The sequence below is a fragment of the Ictidomys tridecemlineatus genome, chromosome 2, assembly GCF_052094955.1.
Source record: "Ictidomys tridecemlineatus isolate mIctTri1 chromosome 2, mIctTri1.hap1, whole genome shotgun sequence".
NCBI lineage: Eukaryota > Metazoa > Chordata > Mammalia > Rodentia > Sciuridae > Ictidomys > Ictidomys tridecemlineatus.
The window spans coordinates 88,166,883-88,180,620 of record NC_135478.1 but is presented as its reverse complement, the minus strand read 5'-3'; the positions used below and the strand labels follow the sequence as shown (position 1 = coordinate 88,180,620).

General features: G+C 38.7%; 1 protein-coding gene across 3 annotated transcripts in view; it reads left to right on the top strand.

The window, feature by feature from the left end:
- Positions 1-13,456, top strand: part of Med13l (mediator complex subunit 13L) — a 293,930-nt gene extending 280,474 nt beyond the window's left edge. For all 3 annotated transcript variants that reach the window (XM_013360472.3, XM_005329638.3, XM_078039088.1), the window contains 6 exons: positions 1,987-2,145; positions 2,937-3,113; positions 4,326-4,483; positions 6,982-7,143; positions 9,584-9,696; positions 10,584-13,456. In XM_013360472.3, the coding sequence (XP_013215926.2) occupies positions 1,987-2,145; positions 2,937-3,113; positions 4,326-4,483; positions 6,982-7,143; positions 9,584-9,696; positions 10,584-10,716 (902 nt within the window). In that variant the 3' untranslated portion in view covers positions 10,717-13,456. The remainder of the gene's footprint in view (positions 1-1,986; positions 2,146-2,936; positions 3,114-4,325; positions 4,484-6,981; positions 7,144-9,583; positions 9,697-10,583) is intronic.
- Positions 13,457-13,738: the final 282 nt, after the last annotated feature.

The window sequence follows — 13,738 nt, the reverse complement described above, 5'->3', positions numbered from 1 at the left end:
TCAAGGGTCAAAGTAAACATTTTGCACTTTGTAGGTGAGATGGTCACTGTTGCAGCTGCTCAGCTCTGCTGTTGTAAAATCAAAGCAGCCATAGAAAATGCCTACATTAATGGAGGTGACTGTGTTAATAAAATACTTTATTTACAAAAATAGGTAGTGGCAGGATTTGACCTGCAGACCATAGTATCCTGACCCCTGCATTAATCATCTGAGATGTTTCTTTACGGGAAATTGATTTCAGATATTTGTGGATCCCTGAAATAAAACACCACTGATAAAGGTAGAACTTACATTGTAGGGAATACATAAGTGTAACTCATTGACTTCAATGAACATTGCATTTGAAGTTAATTTTCAGGGTTTATGTAAGTTTATACAAATATTGCATAATATGTATTATTTTTAAGCATCTATTACACATGAAGTTATTTTAGTAATATTGTGAAACTATAGACCAAAAGGAAATATACCTTTTTCATTTGTTAAGGAATATCATAATGAATCTAATATCAGTAGCCTGAAGGTTAATACATTCAGGGATTCATCATTTCATTTCTGTCAGGTTTCCTATCTTCCCCCGTACTCTGCTTTTTAGTTAATCTTATTTCTTAAAGGCTTTGAGCTATTCTTAATCCTTGGGGAAGGTTAGCATATAATAGAAAAGAAAAAGTGGGGATAAGAATGTAGTCTAGTCACTTGGTGTTTTGGAAAATGATTAAGGCCATCTCTGTCCCTGGCGTGATTTTCAAAGGGGGCACACTCTTGTTTCTTCTCTCTTAGAGGAGAGGAGCATAAGTGACTAGAGGAGCCCATCCAAAGACTGATAGAAATCACACTCTCGGTAACAGAAACACCGGTGAACCCTACGTGCAGATCTGTTTATTCATCTCTGTCTCCCTCCTTTGTGGATCCATCTCCCTCCATTTCTGTGGCACTGTCAGATTGCAGCTTTGGACTTTTGATTCCGCTTTATCAATTTCTATTATCTCCAGAGTGCTTGTGATGAAGCATTCACCCTGCCTTTACCTTCTTGTTTGATTTGAGATGCAAAGCTCACACCTGTCTGATTTCGGACAGTTTTAAAACATACATTCTTCATGTTCCTGGACACCTTTATTTCACTCACTTCAGATTGAGGTTCCTTAGGAATATGAAAACATTTTTCTATTCAGCTTGTCTGAAAAAAAACATACAGTTGAGAAGCCTGCAGTGAAGTGGCATTTGATCAGTGGGCTGTGACGTGACAGCAGTTTGCTACACAAGAGTAGTACATAGCTCATGGGTATTGTAGAGGTCAAAAGAGAGGACCAACTGACTTTCACCTCCCAGGGTAACATACCTGCAAGAGTGTTCTGATTGAGCACAATGCTTTTGTTCAGAAGCAGTACACAAATGTCACAAGTCGTGCTTCCAGCTTTCAGTTTTAACTATCACTGTGGCGCCACTGGAGAACTGCACTCTCACAAGTTGTTTGTGAGGTCCTTTGGATGTTTTAAAAAAGGTTCACTTAGTTTCTGCTGCTGCTTGCCTTTTGTGGAAGTAATAAGCAACCTCGGGTAGTAAACAGAAGTGAGGCTCCCCCAGCTTTGCTGTCATCCAAAGAAAAGTACTGATAAACTGGGGGAAAGGAGGAGAAGGGCTAGAACAATCTTCACACTAACTTCATCATCAGAAGGCATTATAAATATCTAAATCTACCACGGTCTTTATGGGAATCTCAAGGGTCATTTTAGACATGACTTCAGCCTCCAGTATAGTAGACCTTTGTTTCTGAGTTAATGAGGTATAATAGAACTCGAGTAACATTTTCTTTGTAGTAAGGAGGTAAGGAGAGGAACTGAAAATGGAAGGGAATATGGAGAGACATGTTCCCTTTAGGGACCAGTCATGGAAATTCAATTTCCAAATAATATTGCCAAAAAGTTCAGACCTCATACCAGTGTGTATTTATGAATACTGTATTATAACTATGATATTTGACTTCAGATTGGAGTATCCTCCTTGGAGAATGTTCACTACAGACAATCAGCAAACAGCTCAAGGATGTGTGCCGGATGTGTGGAATCTCTGCCGCAGACTCTCCTTCTATCCTTAGTGCCTGCCTGGTTGCCATGGAGCCCCAGGGGTCCTTTGTAGTGATGCCAGGTAAATTTCCTCTTGTCAGTTTCATTAATTAGGTATTACATCAGTTCGGGTTCATTCAAACTTAAATCACAGGCATGTGTAGAATATCTCACTATTATTATATCTCTGTAAGAGAATATTGCACTTTGAGCTCAGTCATGAAAACCATTTGATCTCTTCCAAGGGGAATGGTTTGTGATTTTATTGTCTTTGCTGACCACAATTTGGGGGAGAGGTGAAAGTCTGGATCTGAGGGAGAGCTCTTAGAGCCATGATTAAGGACTATTGCCCACCCCCAGTTACCTCTGTTGCCTGCACCACTTGGGAAGTGACATAACTTCATTGTGTTTCTGTCCTTGTCTATAAAATGGGGGTAATAGTACATCGAGGTTACTGTAAAAGTTGGCATGTGGTAAGCAAGCATTCAGTGTCTGTTATGGTACATTTTTATGGGATTGTTATCATTTAGGAGACATACTTTATTGTGAGCAACCATAGGAGAAGAAAAACTGGAGATTTATATTATTAGAAATACTACATTAAGTAATTTAAAAAAATATTAGCTGGACTCAATCCAGTTTTATCTTAAAATTTTCAGTGTTAAATGAGGTGGGTGTGTGATAGCTGTGTGCTCTATATTAAATTCTTTGAAAATATTTTAACATTTGGGCCCAACTCTAAATGTGTATCCACCACGATATTTGCACTAAACTGGAACCACTCCCCTTCAGGCCCTCTGAGAACCTCATTCCAGGGATGTTCACTGCTGCTGAGGGGAACTGATACAATTCTTTTTTTTTTTTTTTTTAAAGATGCTGTCACAATGGGCTCTGTTTTTGGCCGAAGTACTGCACTGAACATGCAGTCTTCTCAGCTGAATACCCCTCAAGACGCGTCTTGTACACACATCTTGGTGTTCCCAACATCATCAACCATCCAGGTGGCTCCAGCAAACTATCCCAACGAGGATGGGTTCAGCCCTAACAATGGTGAGTGGAGGTCTCTTTGTAACCAGTTAGAGACCCTTCTATCAACAGGGCACAGAATTAGAATATGGAGCTACCGTGCTGCTGCAGGTAGTTCTGTGGTGTAGTGAAGAACACATGAAATAGTACTAGGATTGGAGGGTTGAGGATCTTTTTGGTTTTAGAGCTTTAATTTGTCCCCATTATTATTAAGACCAAATAAAGACTTTTCCTCAGTTGGGTGATTAATTTTCCTCTGTTTTTCATTAAAGGCAAAAATAATTGCCTGATAATGCCTTGCACGTGGTGCCATTCTTTAAATAAATATTTGTTGATCTGCTTTTAAATGTTGAAGTACAAGGCAATATGAAGGTAGTGCCTTCCTTCCTCTAGTCCTTGGGAATCTAATTTGATTAGTCTTAAGGGATTGCTTTTTGTTTGAATATCTATTATAGCATTTGTTAAAATCTATTTTTAAACTGTGAAATGCTCAGTATTAAGCATTAATTTGTACAATTTTTAAAGAGTTGTTTTTTAATAGGTGGCAGCATTTACTCATGTTAAATGGGGGATAAGGAAGAATATCAGATTTTATATGTAGCATGATCACAATAAAATAACAAAAACATGAAAAAAAGGTAAAGATCATAACAAAAATCTTCATGCTGTTTGGGTTATGGGTAATTGTTTTTTTCCTTTTTACACTTTCCAATTTTTTTTTTTTTTTTTGCTTTGAGTGTACCTTACTTTTACGATGTGGGAGGGAATTTCTTAATGAAAGTCTGGTGCTTTGATCTGCTCTTGGAGGATGCCTCCTCCTGTTTCGGGGCAAGTTCGCACCTGTGAATGTGCATTCATTCAGCCTTCAGTGTTTTGGCTGCTAATTAGATGCATAGATGGTAGTTTACTGTGTTCTTAATGATGCCAACTTTAACTGTAATAATTAAATTGCTTCTTTAACTGTTTTACTATATTTTCATGTACCTTTGGAGGCTACACAGAGTTGTGGGGTTTTGTGTGCTTTTTTCCTCTATTCTGTTAATAACTCCATGTCATGAGGTCACTGGGGAGAACAGAATGAAACCACCATTTGCAGCACCAGGCATGCACTCATTAGCTCTTAGTAATGTGTTAACGACATGTGGCCATTAATCATAGGTTCATAAAACATGATGTTGGTTAAGTTGGGGATATGGCATCTTTTTAATTTTTATATTTTTCCTTCTCCTCCTCTAGATGATATGTTTGTTGACCTTCCATTCCCAGATGATATGGACAATGACATTGGCATATTAATGACTGGGAACCTCCATTCCTCTCCCAACTCCTCCCCAGTTCCCTCCCCAGGCTCTCCTTCTGGAATTGGTGTGGGCTCTCACTTCCAGCACAGTCGGGTAAGGGCGATTGGAAGGAGGTTGTTTAAACTACCTGAACCCTCAGGAGAATAATCCTTATGTCATATGATCATCCTTTTACTATGTATACCTTTCTTCCTGATGGTCTAGCTCTCTGCCAGAGAAATAAGAGTGGGAAAATAGCTCTCTAGTTCTATTTTGCATAGAAAGCAGGAATTTGAAAGAAATGGATTGTTTATGATGCATAATTTTGTAAAAAGAATGGTCCTACTGCAGATGCAGGATGTTTTTGTGGATTTGTGTAGGTTTCATTTTGTTCTTAGGGTGATGGAGATGAAACCAGGCCAAGCAGCACTCTACTACTGAGCTACAGCTACAGCCCAAAGTGGGGATTTTAGGTAGTTGTGTCTTAGAAAAAAAAAATAGTTTTGTTTGCTTGCTACTTCTCTCTTATTTTAAAAGTATTTTTACTTTTCTCTCAAAATAGTGACTTTCAAGAGGATACAGCCCTGTTTATTATTTAACACCCACAGTTAAATGTTCATTGAGGAGCACATTGTTAATGGTTGCTTATTTTGCAAGGAGCCTGTCTGTCTTGCTCTTATCTGTAGTTAACCTGCAGGGGTGGCAGGAGCCACCAGGAGGCTGATTTTACAGAAATGTCCAGGTTAATGCCATAGTATTAAGGACAAAACCAAACTTGCAGCTAATTTCATCTTCAATATCCCAGGACTCTTGGAGGCAGATTGACAGTTAAATTCAAAAGGTGAAGGTTACAATGTTCAAAAGTAAAAGGTTCTGTTAGCTCATGTTCACTTTGTTTCACATCTAAATGGTTCATGCCTCATCACTATACTGTATTTTTTATTTAAAATGCTATGAGATTAAGAAAAATAGCCATGTTTAATATCTTAGGCTGAACAAGTATAAGCAGCCCAGCTCACACTCATTTTTTTAAGACACAAAAATGGACTTAAAGGAATTAGGTTTCTGTCAGGTGGAACTTGTGTTGCCAACACTGAAATCATTGAAGGATGGTCAAGAGAATGATGAGGATTTAAAGCTCAGTTTAGTTGCAGAGCAGGTGAAACCAGGGAAGGACACCTCAGTGTCCCCATGTTACTATCTGTCCCTCTAACCTCTCCTGGAAGGAAGCAATTTTTAAATGTCTTTATTTTCTTTGTAGTTAGTTATTTGCCAGTTAAAAACAACTCGCTTGTTCACAGAAGATTCTTGTAATAAGAACCCTAAACACAAAATTTATACTGGATGATTTTAAATGAGGATTTCTGCAAATTGTGGAGGCAGGAGACCTGGCAGCTCAGAATATGGACCCTGAGTCTGGAGAAGACAGCTCTGTGCTGCGGCTCTACCAATACCTGCCCTGTGGTCTTGGGCAAGCCTGCTCTGCCTCTCTTAGTCTTAGTTACCTCATCTGTGAGGCGGAAATAATAGCATCTGCTTTCCATACACGTTGTCATTCAGTTTATCCAATAGCAAACAACTAATCATTGAAACATGATATTTCTTTTGTAAGAAACGGACATGTGTTGTATTTTTTTCATTTGTTGGAGCCTCAAGCCCTAAAGTCTTTAACTGAATGTCAGTTTAAATAGCATAGTTCTGAAGCTAGTCAGATGGCCTTTTTCAGTTCTAAGCTCCTGCAGCCTGCTGACCTCCATGAGGCTTTTAGCTTTCCCTTTTTCTAAACCAGTAAATACTCTTTGATAACCAATGAAGACATCACAATAGGAAAGCATGTGTTCAAGGTGGCAGTAAGTTTTTTTATTTTTTAACCCACTCAGAATTGATTCAATTTGATGATGAAGGATCTCTTCCTACCTCAGAACAAATTTATTACCCTAAAATTGCTTGCACTAGAGGCACAGTTTCAGTTCCTAAAGCTAGCTGAAAGAATTAAAGGTGACGAGGACATTGGCTGCAGAAAGGCATAGTGAGCCTCTCACAGAGCTCACTATGCCTACATGTTACTACAAATTACAACGCAGCTTTCCCATGAGACCGTCTCACAGTGGGCAGCCAGTGCTCTCGCTGCCATGTAGACTCTGGTTTGTTGCCATTGTCCTGTTGGATGTTTATGGAGCTGCATGGTCAAGTGCTCGCCTACATTTTTTGTGGTTTCTGGTAAAAAGAGCCCATGGACGCAGAGCCGAGCTCAGCTGGCAGAGGCTGCAGTCCTTCCGTTTCAATTTGTTGCATAATAATTCCATGGAGCAGATTCTGCATTTTGTAGGGAAAAAAAAGCCAGAGCACGTAAATCTGGGCTTACTTGACTGATGATCACAGTTTGCTGGCACCTTCTGCCAAACTGTAGTTCTTGTCGGTTGACTGCTGTGCCACAGAGAGGGTGCCTTCCCTGTTTACCTGTCTCAGTCATCAGGGGGTTTTGTGTGAGATACCACTAGGCAGGGATTAGTCACCACAGTGTCTGGAGTGAATTGATGAAACTTGATTTTTTTTTTTTTTTTTAACTTCATGACAAATGCTGACTGTGCTTTTGGAATGCTGTTTTTCAGAGCCAGGGTGAGCGTCTTCTCTCAAGAGAGGCACCAGAGGAGCTCAAGCAGCAGCCCTTGGCCCTTGGGTATTTTGTGTCAACTGCCAAAGCTGAGAATCTCCCCCAGTGGTTTTGGTCATCTTGTCCCCAGGCTCAGAACCAGTGCCCTCTCTTCCTAAAGGTGGGTTTGGTATTTGAAGTTTGTGAGGAGTGAGTGATCCATGCTCAGATTCACTTTTGATTAGAAATTTTTGTCTCAGGCACCATAGTCCTTTTCTGTTCTGTTTCTCTCATCTCACTTCTACTCCAAGGATGTTTTCGTCATAATCACAAAGAAATGAATCCACATTAATCCTAGTAGTATACTTTGTAGGGACGTGAAGGATAGAGGTAGGAGGGACATGTAGTTCAGCTTGAGAGTCCTTCTCCAGGTCCATATTGCATGGCTCCAAGTAAAGGTATTAGTAACTAGTTGTCCTCTTCCTCCTGCCATGAACTGTCAACATTCTTCATTAGAGAAGGGCCAGAGTTTGCTTTTTAAAAACAAAACAACAAAACCCCTCACATTTTGGATCCAAACCAAAAGATCTCCTATTTGCCGATGCTATGAAAGAACAAATGAAATCAGCTTCTTACCCACAGGTTGGCAAGAAAACAAAGGTCTGACAGTATTTCTTTCTGGGACCTTGGGGAGAAGGCCTTGGTGTGAAGACTGAATGGCAGCAGCCCTTCAGATTTCCCTTGTGGTACCACAGTTGTACCTCTACAAATCTTTCCCAAAGATACTTTGGCAAAAATTACAAAAACATATGTAAGAGATTAGAAAAGAACCTAGATTCCCATCAGTAAAGCGGCTGATTGAATCAGCTGTTGTGCACCCCTGCTGTGGGGTATCAGTTATCCTTAACAAAATGAGGACAGCTTCTGCATGATCATCCCGAGTTGTAGATTATCGTGGCACACACACATACTTGATTATATTCTCACAAAGAAATAATGGGAGGTTAAATCACAAACTTAACAACACAATTTTCTTTTCCTAATGACTTTAACATGCAATCAAGAAGTAAGATTAAAAAAAAAACTACACATAAAAAAATCTGTTGTTTTTATTTTGAATTAAAATTATTAGTGTGAATCTAGATTTATTTATTTATTTTTCCTGTCTAAAAAAGCATGCAGAGTTTTTAGCTGTGTCTACTGAAAAAGCTTACAAGCAGTGACCACGTGGCAACAGTGGACACCTCTATTGTCAGGATTATGGTGCCAAATACTATTTGTAATTGAGAAGAGCCAGGGCTCCCGGAAAAAAATGACTAATTGCAGGTCTGCAGTAAGAAGTATTGAAGATGTGCCTGGCACCTCATGTCACCCATACACGTTTTTAAGGTCATACCAAAGGCCCCAGGAACCAACTTGCAGTGTAATCACTAAGGCAAGAATAGGACAGTGAGATCATTAGAAAGAATAATAGTAGTAGTAAATTGAAATAAATCCTTGAATTCATAGTTGTAGTGAAAAACAAAACAATAAAAATTTATATAGTAGTCACCTTTCGTAGCTATTAGAGCATCATCTTGTTAGTTTGAAAACTGAAAATAAAGGGAAAGAATCAAGTATTCATATATTACCTTTAAATATTATATTTTTTTAGTTACTTAATAAAGTAAACCATCCTAAATCCATTAGATGACAAACTGATGTGCACCTTTATAATGGCTCACCACTGACCCCGTGAGCGTAGTACTCCAAGCAAGACAACCAACGTTAGATGCCTTTTGATGTGATCTGATTATAAGGATACAGCCCCAGCTATGAATTATACTTGCCTGCCAGTCCCAGAAATGATTGAGCCCTCTGGATCCAACTATGTTTTATGCAAAATCTGGAAAATAGAAGAATATGTTATAAAGAACCACCAAGATAGAAACCAGCCACATCTGGACTGTGGGGCCTTTTACAGATTAAGTCCTTAAGCGGCCCATGACTTAATCATTTGCAATGTAGAGACAGGTTGGCTCATTATTAAAAGGAAAAAAAAAAGAAACATTTTTGAGATTATCAGAGAAAATTGTGCATGGGTTGAGTATTGATGATATTAAAGAATCATTGTTAATTTTTCCTGTGTATGATATTACTCTTTTTTATTAAAAAAGGCTTTATCAGTTAGAAACACCAGTTATTTGCAGGCAAAATGATACAACATTTAGGTTTTGTTTTAAGATAAACAAAGGGAAATTTTATTTTAAAATAAACACAAGGGGAAATTTTCTAACTCAAAAAGTGACAAATAGTGGCAATTGTGATATGGGCACATGGGACCTTATTATACTGTTTTTTTTTTTTTTGTTTTTGTTTTTTTTTTTGTGGATGTTGACTATTTCTAGAAAGAAACTGTGGTGGATGAAACAATAAAAAGAACCCTGGAAGTTTGCTTTGTTTTCCCCTCTAACATATGGACTTATTTGTGACCATGCTGGGGGGCTACTGAGCAGCTTAGATTTCACAGATATTAACCAACCTGCACTTCTACAAACTCCCTTCTTGGGCAGCGGGGGTCTCCCTCTTCCGCGCTGTGGTTGTCTGGGCCTGGAAGGTGACGATATTTGCTCTTTCTCCAGGCTTCACTACATCACCATATCTCTGTAGCACAGTCGGAGGAACTTCTCCCTGCCAGGAATTCTCAACGCGTTCCACACCCTCTGGACTCCAAGACCACATCTGATGTTTTAAGGTAGATTCCAACCCAGGCAACATAGCTTGAAATGATAATGCTCCTTTGCTCTTAGAATACAAGAGTTGTTTTAATTTGTGATGTTCTTGGAGAAGATGCTGCCCTTAGTGCAGTGCACCAGTGTCTGGTTACCCAGTGTGAGCTGCTGTCCCCCATATGTTGGGACAGGCAGTGTAGTGTACTTTGTCCACTTAGATAGTTTGTGTGCGATTACAGCTGCTCTGCTTCCTGTTCACCGGAGGCATTTCATGATGAGGAAGAAGAGGTCAGTTTTTAGGGGATGGGAATAGTTAGAAGCTTGTGTCTGAAATTAAGAAGTGCTTTGTGTTGAAAAAATTTTTGACTCTCTAACATGGATTTCATAAATAAAATTGACAAGAACTTACATTTCGCAGTTAGAAACTGTATCCCAGAAGTGTGTATTAATTCTCTTATACAGTCTTTAGCAATTTGTATAATCATAGTTTTTAGTGGCATTAATTTTAATAATTAATTAAAATTAAATAATTAAGATATTAATAAATTTGTATTATATAATAATTTCTGTTTGACTCAGTCAATCCAAAGTATTCATCTGTAATTGATACAAGACATTGCATACTTTTTAAACTACTGGGTCCTTGAACTGTGTATTTTATGCTTATAGTACATTTCACTTCAGACTTGGCTCATCTCACTGCTTAGTGGCCACTTGTAGCCAGTGGCTACCGTAGGGAAAAGTGCGGGTCTAGCAGAAGGGACCATGAGTCAAGGACCATGTGAATGAGCCTGGGGCAAGATGAAGAGTAGCTTGAAGGCTTTCTGCCCCAGGATCTGGCTGTTACAATTTGAGAGCCGCCTGGCCTTCCTTCTGGCTCCTGCCCTCACCCATGTCTTCTCTTTGGCAGGTTTGTTTTGGAGCAGTACAACGCACTGTCCTGGCTCACATGCAATCCAGCCACCCAGGACCGTACTTCCTGCCTTCCCGTCCACTTTGTGGTGCTCACTCAGTTGTACAATGCCATCATGAATATACTTTAATTGGAAAGCACTTGTTCTCTCTGGCTCAGTTTCTTCTCCCGCAGCCTCGGTCTGAGGAACCTGCTATACTTTGCAAATAGCCCACATCCTTTTCTTCAGACCAGTCTCCACAGTCCCGCACTGTGAAGCTCTCAGCAGGCACATGTTCATTCTGCAGTGCTCATGACCACAGCGACTCCTTGACACTTCTCTCATGGACCTGGGAACTTCCATAAGCAGTGACTTTCAGCCAATGTGTGGTGTGTGCAGCCCCCTCCCCCACAGCCACTGGTCCACAGGAAGTAGTGGTTGCCAGTGGCTTTTAAGAGGGAAACAGAAGAGACAGTGTCCTTTTGCACAAGAGTCTGTGTTTTCAGCCTCTGTTTAAAAATGAGGGCCACAGAGCCCTTTGGATGAAATCCTCTTGTTTTTGATGTATGGCCTGTGGGTTATCTGAACTCCATTCTCTGGGACTTTTTAAAAATAACCAGCTCAAGTACATGATTTCATACCGGGGTCTCCGTCTCCCAAACGCTCCCATCCAGATTGGCATAAATGCTTTGGTTGACTTCATACCTGTGTGTAGATTCGAAAGGTCTGGAGACTGCTTCATTTTATTTATTTTAAGTTGTTTTGGTCATTTGTTTTTGTGACTTTCTTTTCACTTTTTGATTTTTGAGGACCAGGTACAGTAGCTGAAACCCAACTCAGATCCACCATAGGATTCTTTTACTACATACCTCTGTCCTAGAAGCCGGAAAAAGAGTGAAAACAAATCGGGGAGACCATGCCTAAAACGTCATGTGTTCATGACCACCCAGCAGTAGATCTTGTTAAGAACACACTGGGTTTTAGGAATTCTGCCACGCTTAGTGCGCGGCCCGCGTTTCCTGAAGGATGACACTTTCACACCAAGGCAGTCGAGCTCTGTCCAGAGCGGTGGAGGCAAGTACCTTAACTAGTTTTATATAGTCACAATGGAATATATTTTCTAGTGAATTCTTATCGAAAGCCAGTTCTCTCCTCTCATTAGAGCAAAAGGGACTCATTCATGTACATATCACAGTGGAAAGTGTTTGCTCATAAAATCAGTTATAAATATGGTGAATATTTTCTGGACCATAGGAATATTATTTCAAAGAAATATTACAACTTAACCATTAAATTAGTACTTGAAGTTGAACCTTCATGGTGGGACTTTTTAAAAAAAAAATGCCTTTTTAAAGCATTAATGGCTAATTGAAGTATTTTATGACTCCTCCTTCCAGGCCCAGAGGGTTGTCTTTGAGACCCTGTTTCTAACCCTTGTGTTGCTGTGTGTTTCTGTCTGAGGGCAGTAGCGGGCATGGACCGGCCTCCCGGAGCCACTTTGACCAGGCCTTGAGCTCTTGTCATCTGTGGAGAGAATCATGCAGATTTTAAAAGTTCTTCCAGGAGACTTCCATGTCCTGGTTATTAACAAAAAAACAAAAAAAAAAAAACAAAAAAAAAGGAAAAATGTAATAATTGATATGATTTTGTAAAAGTATTTTTCTTGAAATAATCTAACGTTTAAAACATTATATTAAAAAAAAAGTTGTGTGGTGGGAATGTGAAAGCAGAGAAATAACTTGTAAATGGATAATTTTGTTCTCTGTGCCACCAATTGAAGGGGGGAGGGGTCGACTTTCGCAATGTATAGGTTAAAAAAATCTGATATATCAAACCATTTGTATCTAATGTGTACAGTGTAAAATTGACTTTAAAAATATTGCAGTGCTATTTTTTCTTAATCAGAAAGGAAAATTCTCAAGGCCTTTTGAAGAGCATAAGATGATGAAGATTGTAAACTTGTATAAAATTATCTTGGTGAGAAGACACATTGTAAAGTAGATATTTGTAATCTTTTACCACTTTGGGGTTGCTTTTTTCCCAGAATTCATCAGAACTTTGAATTTTTTTTTTTTTTTAATGGGCTGTTTTTAATGCAGGGGCTTTTCTTCCCTAGAAACCCAATTCTAAGCAGAAAAAGAAAAAAAAAAGCAAAAAAAAAAAAAAAACCAACAAAAATTTTAAAAAGGCAGCAAAGGGTAGTTTTCATCTGGTGTCTTTTATTTAAGTTTTTTAAGTTAAGAAAAGCTGGTGACATATTTATACGTTTTTGTGCAAAAATAAATGAATGGCAATAGATTTTAAAAAATCTTATTATGTACTTCTGTGTGAAAAAGTCTGTATAATATTTCCCTTAAATATGCATTATTTTACTTGTGAGTTTTTTTACTGAATTAATCTGAAATGTACAAGCCCTGGATTTGCTACAGAGTGAAAAGTTATTTTATTTTTTTTTATTTTTAATTTTGGAAATTCTGCAGAAATCAGAACTCTTAACCATGGTTTGAACTAAAAAGGGGCAGTGGGGAGGGGAGAAGGGTGGGATTGTCCAGCATGCTTGTATGTATATTTCAGAAACTTTTTTAAATGTAAAAGCTGTACATTTCTGGGAAGTTCTGAATTTCTTTTTGTTTTCTTTTTTCCTTCAAGCATTTTGCAGTGAGCTTCTTTTATATATAGCAAACAATTTGAAAGAATACAAAAATATGTGAAGTTCATTTAAAAAAAAAAGACTACAGTATAGCGCTGGTACAGTACACTAAAAGACTTTGATAAAAAGAAACAATAATAAAAGGCCTCCATTTTAAATGTCATTCATATATACCTTGTGGATGAGAGCTATATACTTTTACACACTTTTTTAGAGGAATAAATTATTGAATTACTGAAACTTTGAGTGGCTGTTTTCCCTCCCATCCTGCCTTTGTAATGAAATTATCTACACCTGTCCAAAAGGTGTATTTACTATGGATTGAACATAGAATTTACTGCTCTAATCACACTGGCAGCTGTTCTGAAATGGTGTTCTTGTATTCCCATCACAAGTGCATTCCTAGATCAGTTTCTAGACGCGAATACACGCACACAGCCTTGAACTAGGAGCCCTGGAGTTTTAAGTCCCTAACTGTTTTGAGTAAGTCAGGTCTCACAGTGTTTCAGGCTACAAGATCGT